Here is a 21,319-nt window from a genome sequence, read left to right as displayed (position 1 = left end):
TAAGGAACAAGTTTAAATAGATAACAGTGGATTTGAAGCACTAAAATATGCATGACCTAAATTTTCTGTGTATTTAATACCCCTCATGATTGAAGGTCAGAAGTATTATTTCAACCAATCACAAAGCTCCCAGTATGAAACAGATGTAAATAAAGAAGTTCACAGTCTTCTCCTGACTCATTGTTACTCACCAGATATCTCCTCTAGGCACTGTTTGGCAGTCTTACTAAACGACAAATCCATTTTAGTAGGACTGGTACAGGAGTCAGCAGGTGGTAAAGAGGTACTGTCATTTTCTGAGAGAGTTCTGAAATGAAGCAAGAAGATTGATTATTATTATCTGTCATTCATGTGTTCATGGAAGAAAGTGCTACTTGCAGCCCCATCTAGAATCATATCACTATAGGGTGAAAATATAATTTTTGTCACGTTCTTATGCTAGTTTAAAAGTCCAGCTACACAAATATACAAGCAACTAGGCTCTCTCTCTCTCTCTCTCTCTGCAGAAAAAAGTTGTAGTTAATTCTGTGAGATTTGAAGCCTTTTTCTTCTCACTTTTTTTCTGAAGGATTTGTCAACCAGATCTAATCAGAATTCATTTACAGTGGTTAAGTGACATCCCTGCACATATATAAAGGAAATAAAAACTTGTAATTGATGAAATATTAAATGAGAAAGGCCATGTGGGAAAAAGCTTATGCAAGGCTGGATGGAAATTTGGCCCAGATATTTAAATCTATGTGCAGCTTCTTTTGATAATGCAACTTATAAGACCCTGGGGAATGGGATAATAAAAGTTTTTCAATTAACTCTCTACTAAATAGCTCATATGTGCTTTGAGGGTATATTTCTGTGAATATCAATGATAAATTATAATGTTAACCCCTCACCGAATACAGTTACTTTCTGTTATATGAAAGTAAATAGCAAGAAATACATGAGCATACTGATTATAATAAAAAATATCTCACACAATTATTGTCTCTTATAGAACAGCTGTAGAATCTACTTTACCCTGGAACTGCTGAACTATGATGTCATCACACAACAACATGTACCACCATGTGCATACAGTAAAAGAACACATCTAAAAATATAATAGCCTGTTTTTGAAATAAAATTTTAAAAGATCTTCACTTAGAGCTTAAGCTCTTCCAGCTTTTCTGACATGAATGGCAGTCACTCTTCTGATTTATTAAAAGACTAGTGAAATATTTATATCTTAATTTTAAAGTGCGACATTTATAGTTCAATTTTCAAAATTTACCATAAAGTGTTTCCTATTACCAACTAAACTTAAAAGAGAAACATTTAACTGTGTGATGTATCTGTATTTTATAAATAAAACACATAAAAAGTGACTTATCTCTCAAAATAATTTCATTACAACCTATTTTATGAAATAAATGCCCAGTTAATGTCTTCTTTATTTTTGCTGAATGAACTTTTTCAGTAATTCATAACAATAGATGAGGAAACAGATATCTGCACAAAGAGCAGCACAAGTACTGACATGATTAGAATCATCCAGCTCAGAAACAGAAATATAAATTATGCCTGATCAGATGCAATGTTTTCTTACCAATTTCTGTACTTTTGAGATGTTGGAAACAGAGAACTGCTCTATAAAAAACTAATTTTGGTTCTTGTCTCTCATACACTACTGGAAACACAAGCTCAGCACATGTTGCAAGGTTAGCTATCTCCTGCCAACCTTGAATGTAGTTTTACATTTGATGCTTGAGAGGAGAGTCTCTTAAGTAAAAAAAGAGCTCACTCTATCCCTCTGCAGGGAACACATTCTGAAACTCCACAGTCCTGCTTGCATTCCCAAAGGGCTTTGAATCATTAAAATTTTAATTGTCTGAGGAAACAACAGAAATTTCATGGAGGACTATGGATTTTGCAGCAGCCTAGGTTCTGCTTGCTTGAGACAACAGGTTATTTGTTGATGTAGGATTTTGGGCTCTTGGGGAACAAGAAGTACCCAGGTACACACTAGGTACCTAAAACTTCAAGTTGCATTGCTGTGGGCCCATTGTGGGTTGTGATACATTGGACCAAGAATATAAATGCCTCTTCTAATTTTTATAAAAAATGGGAAATTAAATTGTGAGGTTTGTCTTCTATGCTTCTGGCTTTAATGTCTTTCAGTGGGATGTATTAATCCTATAAACAACTCAAGTGATTGCTGCAGGACTGGGGATTAAGCTCAAAGCAAGTAAGCAGCAAATTAAGTGATCTTCTCATTAGCCTTGCACGCTGGCCTAAATGAATTGTCCTCTATCCTCTACCTACTCACAGCCCACTGCCTTAAAGAGAATTAAATTCTTACATCTCTCTTGATATCAGACAAGGGAAAAGAATTTCAGTTTGGTCAAAGCCAGTCCAGTGATATTTCTTCCAGTGCTGTGCATCTACAGTAGAGGTTAATTTAGGCAACCTTCATGAAAACAGGACAATCTGATTCTATTTCAATCATGGCAATCAAAGAATATATTTATCTCCAACCCACTGAGTTACATGCTACCTATTTGTAAGAGTATCAAACTCACTTAATGGGACAAATCCTTCTTTCAGTCAGACCTGTACAAGCTTATTTATTCTGATTAAATATTCTGCCCATTCTGTACTGCGTAATTAAGAACAGAGTTTGAAACACTACTTAAAAAAATGGTCTCTAACACAGTCAGTCATTTCCTGTCTCAAAAAAATAGCCAACCTTAGATAAACATAGATAACATCAAAGATTTGTTTGCTTTTTAGTTGACATTCCAAAAGATATCAGATAAAAATGATGGCATTTTTCCAACAGCTGCCTGAGATGCAGCTGTCTTGAATGTGTATCACTGTCAGTGTAACAGACTGGCAGGACCACATCTGCAATATGAGCAGTTCAATCACCCATGTTCGAGAACTGTGAGTTAAATTGGGAACAGATGCAAGGAAGGGCTACCAGGATGCTCATGGGGAAGAATAAACCCTTCTGGAAAAAAAAACCAAAAAAATAAAAAAACAAAAAAAAACCCCAAAAAACAAAAACAAAAACAAAACAACAACAAAAAAAAAAAAACCAAAAAAAAAAAAACAAACCAAAAAAAACCCAAACACAAAACCAGAAAGAGTTGATTTGGCTGAGCCTCACAAAAGAGAAGGAAAGCAATGGGATTATTCTCTCACATATTTAAAAAGAGCAATCAAAGAGAAGGAAAACATCTTTTTAAGTCAAACAGACTGAATTAATCAAGTATGTGTTTATAATGATTTCTTCATTTATTATGCTTCTTCCCATCTCCTCAACTAACACCTCTACAATGGAAACTTTTCTTGCACAATTACTTGAAAATCTATAATGGAAAAATGGGAGGATGTGTCTAAAGACCATGTATTTGTTACAACTAAAACTGGTGAGTGGCAATCTTTAGCACTACCTATGACTGCAAAACTTTGGGAGTGACTGTTGCCTTATTTTCACAGCAGCAATGCAAATAACAGGAATCAATAAAGCACTGCAGTATGACTCTGAGTCCTCACTTTATTGAAGAAAGTATGTTTAGCAGTATAATCTGTTATTAACAAACACAATTAACTGACAGAATGTTTTTTTCTGTAAACTTGGTTTCAACTCCACAATCAGTGACACAGAAGTAGCTTCTGGTCATTAAAACAGGATACCAATATGGCTTCAAGAAAACCTACACATGTTATAGTTGCAGGATCCTTGAACAGTAGTACAATTTTTTCCCTAAGCCTGTACAAGAACATCCTGAATATGCATCTGGAACTGAATGTCACTGTACTTCCAGAGATGCAACCAGATCTATCCTCCTTTCCATGTGTCACTGCTCTGAACCTCCTGCTCACCTTTGAGACTATGGCCTAGTAAAACAATTGCGTTGATCACCATGTAGTAAAGGAGTTGGGAAGAAAGTTTTAGTAACCAGTAACATGTTTATTTATTACAATGATACATCCTTTTTCTGCCCTATCTGTTGAATACTTTTGTCCTTACAGTATCATAAAGTAATTGAGATCAGAAAGATATTCTAGGTGCTGTCTGGTCCAATGACTTTCTTAAAGATGGTCTGGTCACAATAAGTTGCTCAGAGCCTTGATTTGTTGAATCCTGAACATGCCCAAGGACAGAGATTCCATAACTTTGCTCCACAGCCTGCATCAAGTGTTTCATCGCCTCAAACTAAACCCATATTTTTTAACTTTCAATCAGCACCTCCGCTGTTGCAACTTGCATCTTTTACCTCTTATCCTTTCACCCTGCATTTCAGAGAAGAGTCTGGCAATATCTTCTCTACACCAATACACTAGGTAGCTGAAGTTGCCAGTTTTTTACTCTGCAGGGACAAAAGAAGTGCCCAACTGGTATTTGTAGTCCAGCACTGAAAGAATATCTCTGCAAGACTGCAATTCAGACACTGCTGAAACATCTTCCAGATGCTGCTGTCATCAAACAAAAACTTAGCTGAAAAATGGAAATTTAAGCAATGCACAACATAGAAGTGTAGCTCAGGATGATGAGGGGTCAGCTAATTCTCTGCAGCAATTTCTCTACTTTCAGCATTTTGGGCAGTAAGCAATTCCTGAGCAACACAGGCCCTGGGATTTGAGAGCTTTAGATTCTGTATCTCAGCCATGGGAAAGAGACTTAATAATCCCCTACAGTGGTTACTGGAGGAGTTAATAAAATAAAGCTGATGTGCAGTACATGCATCCAGTTATAACCCAATGTTCTTCTACTGAAATTCAGCAGGATTTCTTTTTTAGGAAAGGTCATTAATGTACCTTTTTCCTCCCATTTGCACTGTAGCCTAGTAAGTGCTAAACTTCTGTTTACTCTTCTGTGCTTGAAATTTAGGCACTACTAGGAAGACAGCTAAATTCTAAGGCCAATTTCAATACAAGTTTAAGGGTCTTGGGAACATGGTACAATTTCCAGTCTCCTACAATTCTGTCTAAATAAAAGAATGAGCAATTTTAAGTCGCAGCTGGTGCACTTCAAACAATTATACAGTCTCTTAAACCTTTCTACTGTATCTGTCTTATCAAGCTTTCTGGCAAATAAATTACATCTTCTTCAGTCTTACACCAGTGGGACACTGCAGTCAACTTCAGAGGGGACACACAGGGGACTGTAAATAGGATATTCACAACCACTTTTGAAAATAAAGCATCACTTTCTGGCAGAATGGAAGAATTTAAGTGATACCTGTTTAGATAATCTCAAACACAACTCTGACTGTTGCTGTTAATCTTTGAAGAGAAATTTTAATCCCATATGAATTTTGTTGTCAGGTGTTTGGGAGGAATAAAAATAACACATGATATCACACAGGGCAAAGCACCAAGACTGCAAAGCTGAACAGTGCAATATCCCACTTGAGAACCTCCCACTAAAACAGTCCATTAATAAAAATATAGACTTCTTGAAAACATGACTATTAGTAATACTAATAGTTATGGAAACTGTTATAGGTTTCCAATACTTACTTAAGGAAAATACATGGCATTCTCAAAAAAACTCCTTGGAATACCTAATTTTCCTCACAGTAATCTACAGTAACATCCTCTTGGTTAACAAAAAAATATTTCAAAATACATGGTATTTGCAGGTATCAGCAACAAATCAAGAAAGGACTAGTTTACTTCTTCTTGTGCGAATGGTCTAAATAAATGACGCAAATATATTACAAGATTCTGCAGAACTCTGGATAACTCTGTATTTTTACTAAATTGTATTGAAATTTTGTACAAAGACTGAAGTTCAAACTCAGAGAGCCTAGATATTCCTTGTAGCTGGCTAAAAAACCCCTGTTAGTCTAAATGGTAATCATTGTTTACTAACTCATATAAGGCTATTAGAAAGCACACCTGAAAATTCTGTGTATTAATGGTGGTGTCTGCTTTGAAAACAATTATGTTGAAGAACAAAGAATGTAAGTATAGTGCTCCAGCTCTTGCTCATTTCCACTTACCACATATCCACAGAAATAAATATGCGGACTTTGAAAATTTGGGTAATTTATCCTTGGTTATATTTATATTTTTCTATTAAATCATTGTCCGGTATCATGAACTCCTCAACATTTTAAAGAAATTCAGTTACTGTGTATTTTTTAGTGAGATTTTGCACTCAGTTAGAGAGATACATATTGAAGCAACTTAATCAAAGTCCATCTTCTGCTCTGAGTTTAAGGCATTTTGAGATCAGAAACTGGCTCTGAGAATTTTATTTTCAAGTGAGATTCAACTTCAAATACTCCTTTGCTCTTTGTTTGAAGCAAAGAGACAATTATTAATAAGAAATATTACTGAAAGATGCATGCTTCTATCACCCTTTAATATTCAAATACACCCTGCTTCAAGGCAAAGCTTAAAACAAAACTAAGACATCTCCATCATGCAATGAAATGGCATCAATATGCAGCAAAATAGCCATTGAGCAGCACACACATCTGAAGGCAAAGCATAGCTCATTTTTCTCTCTCCTTGTACATGCACCCTAACACATATGTAGGCTGTCCCATGAACCACACTAGAAATCCTCTGTATCACTGAGGTTATTTCAGATTGCCACATGCATGTTAAGTGTATCCAATGATACATAAAATTGAAACTCCAGAGGCTCCACTGCATATTAGAATAAATATAACCCATACTGAGCCTTTTCTTCCCCCCACATGATTTTCTGAATTCATCAGTCATCCAGATTGGTTTTTAAGCTATGTTTAGTTGCGTGTAATGATATATATACTTCCTCAGAGACTACTTCATCACCTCTTTAATCTTTAGCCAAGATCATCCAGAGTACTAGTCGCTAACAACAACAGGCAGTATATTTTGCTTAATAATGTATTTGTCATTTTATCAGATGTTAAATTTACCCACAACTGTAGCTAAAACACTCCAACAGCTGACAACTGAAAACATTCAAATCAGCCTGTCAATCTTTCTACACTTTTTCTATCTTCTGAGTTGTACAGTGAATCTCCCAGCTTCTCTTCCACTGCTCTATCATACAGCAAAATAAATTCAGAGAAATGTTGATACATTCAACTGTTCGTTCTTCTTTTTCAGAGCCTTGGCCCTCTGAAGAGTTACTATTGCCTGTAAAAATTAACTGTCTGCAGGGAATTCATCTACACCTATTTAATGTAGAAAACTAAACAGGAAAAGAACTGCAAACAGCATTTTTTTCTGTCTACACAAACTGTTGAAATATTTTTGAATACTTGTAGAAGTTTTGTATATGTTGTTTCTTCAAATATCCACCAGTACTGTTACACATTCTGAAAACATCAGGAATTTATTTTATAATCTTGTAAAAGAATGGTGAGTTCTAAGCAAATATTATCAAATATCAGCAAACAGATGATGAGGTTCTTAGTATGCAAACAAGAATATTCACACTAGAAACCTGACTCAGCCGTGACCTTTCAAATGCACAGAGAATGTACCACATGATCTGTATTTCTAATCAAAACATAGCAAATATTTGCAGTGGACTGCTTTTGTACAAGGTAAAGACTCAGAGTTCTTGTAAGAAATTGTTCATAGAATAACATTAATTAAAAAGAATAATATTAGAAAAACATTAACATGATGCTGCGACAGAAACTGGGGGATAACAGCATGATCCACCATTACTTTATCCATTTTAGCTCTCTTTCCTAATTGGAAGCACAAACCCCAATCTTCTCCATGATCTTACCTATAAATGAAAGGAGCTACCGTGGCAGTGTTGGGGTGGCTGTATTGCTGTTGCTGAGGAAGCTGGACTACACCATTTCCTGTGCCTTGGCCACTGCCTGCAGCCATCGTGGCGCCAACGGAGGATCCTGGAGTGAGAGCAGCACTTGGTTCTTTCCCTTCAGAAGAAGCAAGACCAGAGGAAGGAGAAGCCTTCTCACTAAGCTGAGATTTTGGTGTTGACTGGGACTGGTTTCCTTTTGTAGTCCTCAGTTTTTCAACCTCCTTACTCCCTGTGCATGCGGAGGAAGTGCTCTGCTTTGCTGTTGGCACCTTTGATCCAGGTTTTGGGATCCCACTAGAAGATGATATTAAACTTTCTTTCTTGGCTGCTGTAGTCTTGCTTCCCTTTGGGATTAAGCTTGCAATTTTTGAGCTCTTCTTTGTAGATGATTCAATGACCTGATCCTTCTCTTCCTTGACTGCTTTCTCAGTGCAAACTTTGTTTTTGTCCCTGTTCTTTTCCTCTTTGTCCTTTGGCTGTAGCAAAGACTTTTTATTGCTGAGATTTTTGCTGCCAGCTTTTGGAGGGGTTAACTTGGGTGATACTTTGGGACTGCTACTTGTGGAGCCGCCGCTGTTCACCCCACCACTTAAGACATCCATGTCACCACACTCTGAAAAGTTGTCATCCTCTCTCCCACTGTCACCGGGGCCTGAGCTCAGTGACAAAGGAGGTCTCAGAGCAGTCCTAGCATTAACCAGCTTGAATTTTTCCAGCATAGATTTTTGTCCAGATGAAGGGGGCTTCACACCTTCAGAAGGGGGTGGCTTGAACCTGTCTGAAGTAGGAGTAGGAGTAGGGGAGGTTGTGGGACTGGGCTGCTTCACAGACAGCATAGTAGAGGTCGCGCTGTGTTTGACATTCATGGATTTGCTGCGCCAAGGCTTGCTGGCACTTGGAGAGGGTATGGCAGAGACCTGCTGCTGCCCGGTGCTGGTGGGATGCTGCACATTTCCATTCATGCCTGAAGAGGGGTGAGGGCCTTTTGGTGAATCTGCTTAAAAAACAGAAAAAAGCCACAGTGGTATAGTTACTCTCCCATCTCATGCTTGAGGGTGATGTCATATTCCCTGGCATTTAAAATACATTTATATGTGATCTAAAATAACCATAATTTATATGTGCATGAAACATGAAGGATGCCAACAGAATATGCCTTTCTTACCTCCATTATCATGGTGTTTGATACTTCTACAAGTCCAAGAAAGCTTCAGAAACACCTTCATTACAACAATTTCTATATGCCAATCAAGCCTTCCAACTTAAGATTTTATTTTTTAATCTTTTAATATTTTATTTTTCTAATCACTTGTTCATAACAAAACACTGAAGAAAAAAAAAAAAAAAAAAAGAATGCTACAATTATGTCAGAAAACCAGAACTGGACAAAGAGGGGTCTGATGTTTAGTGAAAGGAAAATATGTGCTAGAAAGCTAAGGTTTTGGGCAGCAGGAGAAGGACTTAGTACTACTGAAATTAAATGCATAAAATCAATAGTCATAAAAGCAAAAAAGGCTGGTGGCAATACATTTTTTAGTTTTAGGTACCGTTAACAATATTTAGCAGCTCACTTCAGGAACTTATCCCAGTACACTTTCAAAGGTAGGAAAAAATTTTATCAACAATTTCACTAGTGTGAGTACTTGCAAGTTACAGTGATACATCATCTGCATGGGTACAGCAATGATAGTTGGTTTGGCTCTGGCACATTCACTACATTTGCATCATCCATGAACTTCAGTGGATCTTTGGAATAAATGAGAACAAGGCCCCTTCTGCAATAATCAAACTATGCCAATTAATAGCTGTGATTTTTGTCATCTAGCCTTATTAACTGAAACAGAGCAATGCATGAAAGGGTTAAGCTCTCCAGTATTCCCAAGACATTTCTGAGTATATAAACACCATCACCCTGAAATACCAGAGAAATGAAGCGGTAATAGCAATCAAATCATGTGGTACACAGCTCTTTCAGCAGCTGACATATATTCTTTTGGTGGATGCATCTTGCTGTGCCATTCAGTATTGGGACTGCTGGGGAATTAGATGCAAGCTGGTCTATAGTATATTGAATTCTGTACTCCAAAAAACCCAGGAAACATACAATTCAAATATAGTTTTGATAGCAATGACAAAAAGAGTGCTTGATGCTTTGCATATACACATAGTATTTTATACATTGGGGCCCCCCCTGTCTGAATAATATCATAGATGAGAATGCTGAGGACAGTATTAGAACTTCAGCACAGAGTATGAAGTTATGAATCGCTTTCATTTTTGCAGTCTCAGCCCTAAACCTCAAGTAAAGATTCAACTACCCATCTGGAAGTCTGAAGTCTACTAATATATTCAGGAAAGGCAGGATTTTGAGAATACTGAAAGTTAAGCTGTTTTTCCTCTAACAAAGAGAATGAAAACATAGCAAAATTTACTGCTCTGAATAGCATTAAGAAATTCTAGTTGAAAAAGATTTAAAAATAGTCTGAATAAAGTAATATGATAACAAATAAAATTTTCACTTGCTTAACTCTATTAGTAACTAGTTCCACTAAGCAAACCACCTCCACCTTAATAGATGCTATATAATTCCATCTGCCCAGATGGTTTTTTGTGTGCATCTCAGCTTGGTATGCAAATGCCACAGTGCTACATGGGTGACAAAGATGATGAAGGGACTGTAACACCTCTCCTTCAAGTTTAGGCTGGGAGAGTTGGGCCAATTCAGCCTCCAGAAAAGATGATTGAGAGGGGAACTCACCAATGTATACAAGTATCTAGAGGAGGTTGTGAAGTCAGGCTTTTCCCAGTGGTGCCCACAATCGGGTAAGAGACAACAGGAAGACCCTGATGCACATGAAGTTCCACCCGAATATGGGGAAGAACTCCTTTACTGTGTGAGTGACTGAGAACTGCAACAGATTGCACAGAGAGATTATGAAGTCTCCATCACTTGAGATATTAAAAACATGTGGATGAACGCATGTTCAATGTGTTGTGAGATGACCCTGCTTGAGCAGGGGGGTTGGACCAGATGACCCACTGTGGTCCCTTCCAACCTGGCACATTCTGTGATTCTGTAGATGAGCTCATTCCACCTTCACAAAAGATTTCATGCAGCTTTGCCAAGTCCTGTTCTAAACAAGGAAACTTTTACAGGTAAAGCTTGCTTCAGAGTATTTTTTGTGACAGGCTTACTTACAGCCAGTTTCCCAGGCTCCAGCTTGCACCATGGAGCACTTTTGGTGGGCAGCTGCTGTAGCTGATCCCTTGAGACCACGGCAGGAATTATGGCTGGACCCCTGCTCTCATCTAGTGAGCCTCAGATGCTGTAAGAGAGCCTGGGGCCAACCACGGCTGTTGGAAATTACTGCAGCCTTCAGGCTTTCTTTTTTTAAAATTTAATTTATACCAGGAGTCAGGCACAGGGCTGATAGCTCAAAAGTGGGTGTGCACTTGCCTACATCTTGCCTTGCACTAAGCTAGCCCTAAATACACAGGAGGATTGGAGTCTTAAGCTCTACCAATAGTTTTGCAGAAGAACAATTCACCATAAGAATATGCAAAGCTAATGCAGAATACATGTAACAATCTGTGAAAAGTGTGATGCCACTATGTTCTGTTGTATTAGTTATGTTACATATTTATGGCTTCAGCCTATTAGTTTTACTACCAAAAAAAAAAAAGTGTTCATTAAAAAGAATGCCTGCCTTGCCATATTTCCAGCTGTATAATATTGAACTCATTGAGGGAAAAATGCAAAAAGAAGAGTATTTACTGTTTTGACAGCAGCTTGTTCTGCTACATATATAACAAAAAAATACAGGTTCCTGGACTGGTATTTATTTGATCTCTATGTCACAAATCATAAACAGCAACAAAAAATTTCAGAGAATTTTAGCATGTCAATAATCTTCAAATTAAAGGGCAACCTTAATATTTCTGCAAGGAATGTGAACTGCATGCCCTCAAGAAATATTGACAACCTGTCTGTATGTTTAAAGAAGTGGAATTAAAAGATCTATTCCACCCCCACCTCCAGCAGAAATGCATTACTTGAAGCTGCACACAATTAACTGCTTTCTGTGTGTTCAGTTGGGCTTGGCTTTAGCTGCTCATTACATGAAACCTGTCCCCACCTTGTGGTGATTTTGAGACAGAGTGAAACCAGCCTTTGAAAAGGACTTGTTATTTCTATATACTAAATTTTACAAGAAGTCTGTCTTCGGTTTTGGGCTTAACCCCTTATTTCTGAGATGCATAGTCAGATTCCAATGAAAACAGTTTTGCATTCTGCTTGAGAACTCAGTGCTTCAGAGCTCAACCTCCACTGTAAAACCACAGCAGAAACACAACACCCTCAGATATTTAATGCAAAAAGAGAAACCTCTATCATAACACAGCAAGACCATGATGACTGAATGGACATTTTCAAATCCACTTTTCATAGGCTGTTGAAAAAATAAAGGACATATGAAGAGTTGCACTTGGGCCCAGTACATAACCAATCTCCTTTGTCTTCTCATCTGTGACCTTAACTGTGTTCTATGCTGCTGGAGAAGACAACCTCTTAACAACAGCTCCTCGACTGCAGCAAAATTACTCACGATAATCTAAATATTCTGTTGCAGGCAGGTGTCCAAATTATCCACTTTTAGCCCGTCAAAATAAAAAAGGTTAGTAGAAAATGTGAGTTGCAAAGGGTTGCTATAAAAATGAAGGAATGGGAGGTCTATCTAGTGAGATTAAAAGAATTCAGCTTGTTCAACTCTCCCTTTGTAGCTGTCCATGAGAAAGTAGCTACCCCTTATCAGCACATGAGGAGAACACCACCAGGAATAACTGGAAAAATAGGGGCACCAGAAGAAACATACACAAACTAGCTATAGTTGTACATACTGGCCAGAGATGAACAATTAGCATCAGCATCATCACACCACAGAGGTCCAGGACAGAGTTTCTCAGAGTTCATATGGGCAAAACAACCACATACTGTTAAAACTGAGTTTGGAGAAAACAGAAACACTATCTTATATCACTAAATTGTACTGAGAAGCTGGATATACAACTCCGTGACATAGAGACCTTCATCAGTGTTCCAATACACTGTTTCTAAGATCTAAGGGATAAAGATTTGTTTTAAAAATGTGTGAATTAGAACATTATTTCTTTGCTGTACTCAAAATGTACTGTTTTTTATCTTATTAGTAATCTGAGTAATTATTTCATCAAAAGAGTTTAATTTTCCTCATTTTTATCTTTATTTTATTAAATCAGAAGCAGATAAATCTGACATGTCTGAAAAGCATGCATATTCGCAGAGTCCCTCAACAAAAAAAAGCAAAAAAAAAAAAAAAAAAAAAAAAAGGCATTGCACTAAAGCTCTACAAACAAGTTTCAGCTAATGGCTTGTTTGCCACACAACGGGTCGGGTCTGTTGGTGAATGCTGCTCTGCTTCATAAAGAGCAAACCTGCATTTGCTCAGGGGAGCCAGGTTTCTTACTGAGTGAACTACTCCCAAAGCAGCGTTCAAAGGAGATCATATCCATGAGAGACTAAATAATGGAATACTAAATAAGAGTATTTAGCATTATATCACTTCTTTTGGAACACCTTCAGGTCTCCTTTAACTCTGTGACTGCACATCCATTCCCCACTGTGAATGAGGGACCGTGTTATGCAGGAATGGATTACAAGTACTACCTATAACTGGATTAAAAAGAAAATCTTATGCTGTATGTATTTTCTGAGGTCTCTTTATTGCACATAGAGGAAGGTGTACAGTGGGGAACAGAACAACAGTGGTCTGTCCTTGAACAGGTTTGATGGTCCCAATATCTAACAGCTATTTAATTAGCACAAGTCACCTGTTTTAGAAATTAGGGTATATGGACTGTGCATGTATTCAAAAAAAGCTGGTAAAGTGATCTTGCTCCAAGCATCTGAATCAGAAGTAAAAATTAAATATAAGGTCTATTTTTGACGCACTGTAGGGAAACAAGCAGTTTCTTATTGTATGGTAGCACTATTCTTTAAAAAGATGGGTTTTATATTATCTTATATTATTATTATTATAAAGGTTGAAGTCTGTTTCTAAACAAATTCTTCAAAAATCTCAAGTTACAGAACATCCTAAAATACTTTTAAAAATATCAAAAAAGTACCTGGTAATCTCATCGTAATATTCAAAAATTAGTCACTATAGTAACTAAGTTTAAAACATAGCATGATATGGTTGTTTTTCTATTTAGTAAAAGTAGAGCACAGCATACTCAAATACAAGTTCTTCTGTTCTTTCAAAATATTATGAAAGAATTTCAGTTTGCTACCCTTGCATTCACAGCAGTCATTTTCTCTAATGAACTTATGCTTTATACCCTAAAACAAAATTGTATTTATCGTTGATTATTATGTAAAATTAATTTTTATTCATCTATTCTGCTGTTTTGATAGAAGAAAAAAAAACCACATGGAAACATATCAAATACAGTAGTCTGTAGATAGGCAGCATTACTTTTTCTATTTTCTGTAAAATTAATTGATTGACTTTACAAAAAAAGCCACTCCTTATCCTCCTGCAAGTGGTGACTTCAGTAAAAACCTCATTGAGGTTCTTTTTCTCTGCTGTAAAAAATGGGGAAGTAAAGAAATACATCATGCAAAAAGTCACGTACATGTACAATGCAATACAAGTCTTAGCAGTCAAAAGTTTCAGTTACAGTTTCCAAGTAATGAGTTAAGAATATTATTATGTACATTCATGTCTCACCTTGAATCTTTTAATTCTCACATATTTCAGTAGCAAACATGTCAACATTATGAAGCAATTCAAAAACCTAAACTGCTGTACATACCTTCACTCAAGTAGCCACATCTCCTGCTTCATAACTTCACTATCGTATTTGTGAATTATACAGTGTGTGCTCAGTTTTCACACTGATCTTTTTCTAGTTTTAGACTGGATGTCTTGACACAAACAACTCCTTGATAAAATTAAACCCACAACAGAACTACGTGAAACATTCTATCCTGATAGTAAAAATAAAGGAATAACTATTGAAAGGATGGTTTTATATCTTCAGATACAGCTAGGGGCAAAGCATGGTCATCAGAGTTTTGTAAAAAAAATCTGGATAGCTGCCTGTTTCTTGGATGAAGAACATTCATTGCATACTTGTTCCTCCCACAGACCCCAAGGATGCAAACGGGTACTATGTATATTGTATCATATTCAACTCGGTTCTAACCCAGAGATATGAATAAAATGCTGTTCATTACACAAAGGGAAAAAGAAGGGGAGGAAGGGGATGGATTAGTTACACAACTCAGAAAGCTGCATTTCTACACTGTTCTTTTTGAGATAAAGCCTGAAGAGGCACATTTTCCAGGAAAACGGTGAGAGAAACAGAAAGACTCAGGGTACTCAGCTCATTGTCGCAATGGCTGCTCCAAATCCCTGCAAAATTTCATTTCACTTGCAATCCTTTAGTCAGTATTATACACACACTAGGTCAGGTTCTGAAAGAATAGATACATGTAATATTCTGATGCAAATATAATGTTCTGATTCTTCTCCATTAGAGGCTAAGATGCCAAGTCCCCTGTAAATGATGGCAGTACTCCTTCGGGTAAGAGAAGACTTTGATATGGAATAAAATTACAGGCATCCAATACAGATTAACTTTTACTTAGTAAAAGTCAACCTGTGATATTTTCATCAATTGTAACACCTGGAAAGTTTTTGTATCTGAACTTAAATCCCAACAGAAGCACAAGTCCTAATTCAGGCCCCAATTCCCATAGGTATTCCTTACCAAGTCTAAATACTACATTCTCTTCTTTGACCCTTGTGGAAGGTTCTTTTTTATCTTCTTGTGTGTTATGGAGAGTAAACTTCGTAACTTTAATCCCTTACCTTTTTCATTTCCATTTGCATATTGTGGAGGCTTGTTTTTGTCAATGCTGTTAAAGCTCTGACTTCTCCGATTTAAATTGGAAGCTCCCTGGACTTTGGTACTGCTGCCTGCAGCTGGCACCCTTGAGGGTCCTGGAAGCCTGGAATGGTGACAAAATCAGTGAGGAACCAGTGAGAAATCTGTTAATTTTATGTAATGCAACATATAGCAGAGACAGTGTGCAAATATCAGATCACAATTTCAAACCAACTAAACCCGAGGAATTCAGGAAGCAACAACAAACAGGAGGATTCAAATTAGTCAGACTCCACAAATGAAAATTTAAACTTATCCTTATGCACACAAAAGGGAAAAAGATGCTTTCTAGAGTCACAAGACATGTAAGAAGATGCTTTGCATTTGCCATTAACATTGCTAAAACAGATTCACCCTAAGAAATATGAAAGTGCAGTATCAACCTTTACTAATATGTCACTTTTGGAGAGCAAATATTAAATAAATAGATTAAAAAGCCCAGCAATACATAGTCAAGAAATATGTTGTATCTCATTAAATTTTTCACAGTTGTGTTTAGCATAAAATCTGACTTTTTAGTTATCTTCTTCAGTTATTTTTCAGAAGGCTATTGACTAAAATACTTCCTCCTTACTATTTTAAATGAAAAATATTGTAAATATGTATTTTATCTAGATGATACAGATGCATTTATACCTTTTAGATCAAGTATATAATGTAGACTATACAGTTCATTTCTTAGTATTTGCTGCCACCATCTGAACCTTACTCTGTGGCTATACTGGGGGAAAAAAAATGTAGATTTTTGTTGTTTCCGGCATGTGTAAGCCTGCATCTTTTTAAATTTGATTTGTGCTGTAAGATTCCTTAATACGTGCCTACTACAAACTTTCTGAAACACCTTTGTAGGCATACACATTTCTTACATAAAATTAATTGCTCAAATCAGTCATAGGATTTTGCCATAGAACAGCATCTCTCTTCTGCTTCTTGCTTATTGGAATGATTTTAATAATAGCAGTGCAAATTCTACCAAAATTATCAAATTCTGTTAGTTTATTATTATTATATAAGAGTAGCATTAGAAGGAAGGAAAAAAACTCACATTACAAAAAATTACAAAACATTTAATTTTTTCAAAGCTTTTTTTGTTTGTTTAATACACTAGCATCCAGAAATGTTCAAATAACTTAATTTTCATTTGCAAACATTTGTAAACAACTCCATAGTCTCTTTACCAGTTTAAACCTCAGAGAACAAATCCATTGGTTATTTTCATGGCTCGTTCTGGCTGCCAGCCTGCCCTGCTAGTCTCTGTGCCGAGCCCAGAGCAGACTGTCTCCGCTCTGCAGTGGTGCGCGTGCTAACCTTTGCCGTGACCCGTGAATTCAACTGATCTTCTGCTCCCTGAGGAATGCACTAAAACAAACTTAAAAATCCATTTGCTCCTTCTCATTACCCTAATTTGACAGGCAGTAAGAGCTCTGAGACCATTTGTCAGAGGTAATGACAAAAGCAATGAAAAGGCATGCGCAACACTAGAAACTCATCTGTTCTGTTAAAATACAAAATAGTTCTGCATATATTCTGTAGTCCAGAATTCAAGAACTTGCCACAATAAGCACATTATGCATGAGGTCATTTTCCCTACCCAATTTCCAGTTTACCTCATCTGCTGACTTTCTTAATTGAATTCAGGTTTTAAATTGCTCTTGCAGAATCATGTTAAGCAGCTAAGGAAATGCAAAGAAGAGTATAACAAATAAGGGACAAGTCACATACCTCTGAACAGGCTTCGGAAACACTGCCACAGATTTAAAGTATTAGACAGTAAGACTGTTAACTTTGACAAGTTGAATGTGGACAAGACAGGAGCATCAGCAATAAGGAAAACGAAGACCTATAAATGCAGGTGCAAAGCGACTGGACCGTGGTAGAGCTCATTTCAACTTATCACCAGCAACACACATTGTGTTAGTGTTCCATACCGCAAAACGCAATCTTTATTGGAGATTATTCAACTTAGAGTTCATTGGTCTCACCAATGAACTGTAATGCAAAGGTATAATTAATGAACACAATAATTATCCCCCCACAAAAAAAAAAGCTAGAAAAAAAAAGTAAGCTTTAGACCTCAGCTTCTTTCTTCTATAATCTGGCTTGTAGATTTTAGTGCTCATGGAAATGACAGACTAAAAGTACTGACAAAATCTGAAGCAAATCAGTTCCTACACACAGCTCTGTCAAATTCACTGCCAAAACAAAGCCTCTCATTCATGGGGACTGTGAGCAGGCTATTCTTGATGGAGCAGAAGTCTTGGAAGTCATTCTTTTTTTCTGCTCTATTTTGCTTCTGTGTAAACTTGACTCTGTGAACTCAGACTTTCAGGTGGGTTAGCTATGTATGCAAAACATCTAGTGGGAACTGGGGTGGACTCCCAAACTTCTTTGCACTCATGACTAAAGTAAGGAATTGAGCCAGAAAGCACAGAGCACTAAAATCACCAACTAATCCCTCACATCCAATATTTTACATGCAGAATACAAAGATGCAGGATACATAACAACCAGAAATATTGCTAATATATAGTAGAAATCAGCCAATTGGCCAAAAGCCAATGAATACAAGGCTTTTCTGTGGCAAAGCTCATCATTCCAAAGCTTGCTCACATAACAAAAATTGCGCATTGTTAAGTGTCTGCTTAAGTCCAAAGGATAAAATATCAATGGGCATATACTTGCTTGAGTATCACTAACAAGCAATAAATTAGAGATATTTAACTGACCTAGAAGCCTTTTTTTGACTGGTTGCAATTCCACTGTGATTAGACTGAGTTGCATATCTGGCTGTGAGACTGTATGAGAAGAAACAGAGAAATTGAATTAAAGAATTTCTTTGAATATGTATAGAAAGAACACACTTACCAGCAAATGATGAGTTAATGAATGCAAATCGAACATGGATAAAAAATGCAAATTAACTGGCAACAATATGAAACAATGTAAACATGCAGATTTTTATGAGATGCAATGAACAGGTTATGAAATAATGGATATTGTTATAAAGTGTCTCACTTGCTAGAAATTATCTTATCAATAGAAAAAGTGAGCAAATTTCCACAGTGACTGAATTCCTGAAGTATAGCTCAATTCACATAGAATGTAAACTTCAAAACATTGTGCTGCTTTTTTTTTCCCCCATGAAATGGACTAAGCACAAGTACACCTCTACTGGTCTCTCCAGCCACCTGACTGGATTCTCAGAAGGGCTCTTAAGAACACATTTGCTCTACCAAATTCAATGTGGACTCAGAAAAAATCCCACTAAAGCAAAGTCACCTTCCTGACAGTAGAGCTATATGGAGGAAGCACCCTGTCACAAATTTTATTACTGCTGCAGCACAGGTCATGTATGCAATGACCCAGGCAATGATGCAGAGGCTGTATTAAGGAAGTCCAGACATGTGCTTAGACTCACTGTGGAATTCATAGGGAAAGGCACCTTTGTCTGTTAAGGCATCCAAGTAGCATTTCTGCAACAGAAAACATTCTATGCTAAAGGGCTAAAAGCTCTATGTTCCTTTTGACACCCAACAACCTGGCATAATTAGATAGCAAATTATTTCCTCTAATCTTTTAGACATTTGCATAGGGGATATGTCAAATGTGTGGCCAAGGTACAGATTTCTGTCAGGTAATTTCAGTTTTCATGGACAGGTGCGTCCTTCGGCATCCACACAGTCTAAGGCTGTAGAGAGGTGCCTAAGCCAGGTGCTAACACATCATCAAATTCCTTGAATTGTTAGGGAAGTCATGGACAACTGAGGAAACAGAAACTCTGATAGTCACAGATTTCATTTGTTTCTCAGAGTTCTGCATCTTCCAGCAATTCTTCTGAGTAGCAGGAGAAACCACAGTGCTCTAGTCCCAGCTTTATAGACTAGCAGAACTTTTAAGAAGCACCTGGTGGTGTTGAGTCTACCAGAAGAGTGTTAAGCAATTTCTGCCAGGCCACTGAAGAGCCAGACCTGAGTGTAAACCAGATGGGAGAAGCTGTCTGACAAGAAAGATCTTCCCTTCCTTAGCACTGCAGTGCTGAAAAGGGGTGAGAAGGCACAAACCAAGGGACAATGTGAGACTGCAATGAGATGCAAGATTATTGCTACTTTACTAAGTTAAACCCCAACAAAGGGTTTGAGCTCCCTCTGTTCCTGCCAATTAAAAATGGCACGTTTACATATGATGTAATATATGTATTTGCATTTGAATATAAAAGTAATAAGAATACTTCAGGGCAGAAAGGAATCATTCAATATGTAAAAGCATCATTCAATTTTCTAACATATATCTTCAGAGCAACACTGAAAAATTGCTTTTTTTATATGACCATAGCTTCTGTGGATATTATAATATCACTTATAATAATGTAATATATTACTTATAATAATATCAAAATAATTCCATAATAATCACACTTAATATATTTTTATCAATCTAGTTTTTAGTACACTGAATTATATTTCACTTTGGCTATTTCTTAATAATGTCTGGACTTATGATGCAAATGTGACATACGTTGTTTTACTGAATTTGCTACATTTGTGCCTGGCATAATAGTCCATCCTTTGATGAGATCTTTCTCTCGTGTTTTTTTTTCCAACGTACTTAAAGTGAAGGAATCTAGAAATAATTGCTGGTTATCTGCGTTGACTAAAATAAGGGATTTGTGAGAAAAATTGTTGTCACATAAACCTTTGTGCATTTAGGCTGTAAAAGGTGGAATGATACACAGTACAATCAACATGGAATGTAAGATGGGAAAAAAGAGTCAGTAGGCTGCAGTGCCTTAGTGTATCATAGCATTTCTACCTCAAACAATACATTCAAGAGTAAACTGAAAGATCAAAACCCTTAATCTCAGTGGTCTTAAACTACCCCACATACTTTTAATAGCAATAAATACATAAAATACCTATCTGATAATGCTTGCAAGAATGCTTCCCTTCTGCGGCTGTTATTTGGGACTCTATCCACTAGCAAATTCATGAAACATTAGCCTATAGACTACTTTCAAACTTTCCAGACAGGCTTGACAGGAATTGATGAAAGTGTCAATGTCAGTAAAACATGATTTGTAAAGCATGATTTCCACCGTGACTGATTAAATTTATTTTCCAAAGTAATGTGACAAGAGAAAGGCAAAAAGAGAATTTAACTCATAAAGCAGCTGCATCAAGTTCTAATGACTTTAGGTTTTCCTTGTTTATTAGCTCTGGATGTGCTGAGCCCATGAAAGCTTTCCATGGATGCATGTCCCAGTTACTGGCCCACTTTCATGGACGTGAACTGCAATGGTGTTTGAGACTAGACTTTAGCCTACCCACTCTTCTAAATGTATGAACAAATACTTATATACTGCCCTCTACCCTACCACGTAATTGTCTGTGGATAGTATCTCTCAGTCAGGAAAATAAACCCATTTTGCTTAAAACAGTTAATTTTAATGCTTAAAAATCCACACCATGATATAATAAGTGTGTGTCTGTAATAAAGCAGTAAATGGATCTTAACATACCAGACAGTGCCAGTTTAATGCTACAGCATTCATGATGAGGAAGTATT

General features: G+C 36.9%; 1 protein-coding gene across 7 annotated transcripts in view; it reads right to left on the bottom strand.

Moving 5' to 3' along the window:
* Positions 1-21,319, bottom strand: part of NAV3 (neuron navigator 3) — a 468,550-nt gene that overhangs the window by 121,119 nt on the left and 326,112 nt on the right. For 5 of the 7 annotated variants that reach the window (XM_064701983.1, XM_064701980.1, XM_064701982.1 and 2 more), the window contains 4 exons: positions 18,484-18,552; positions 15,682-15,821; positions 7,727-8,765; positions 192-307 (listed from right to left, as the gene is read on the bottom strand). In XM_064701983.1, coding sequence (XP_064558053.1) covers positions 192-307; positions 7,727-8,765; positions 15,682-15,821; positions 18,484-18,552 — 1,364 coding nt within the window. The remainder of the gene's footprint in view (positions 1-191; positions 308-7,726; positions 8,766-15,681; positions 15,822-18,483; positions 18,553-21,319) is intronic. The other 2 variants (XM_064701981.1, XM_064701984.1) reach the window with 2 other exon arrangements.

The sequence above is a fragment of the Zonotrichia leucophrys genome, chromosome 1A (genome assembly GCF_028769735.1).
Source record: "Zonotrichia leucophrys gambelii isolate GWCS_2022_RI chromosome 1A, RI_Zleu_2.0, whole genome shotgun sequence".
Classification (NCBI taxonomy): domain Eukaryota; kingdom Metazoa; phylum Chordata; class Aves; order Passeriformes; family Passerellidae; genus Zonotrichia; species Zonotrichia leucophrys.
The sequence above is the reverse complement of the archived record's forward strand: the minus strand, read 5'-3'. Positions and strand labels throughout refer to the sequence as shown.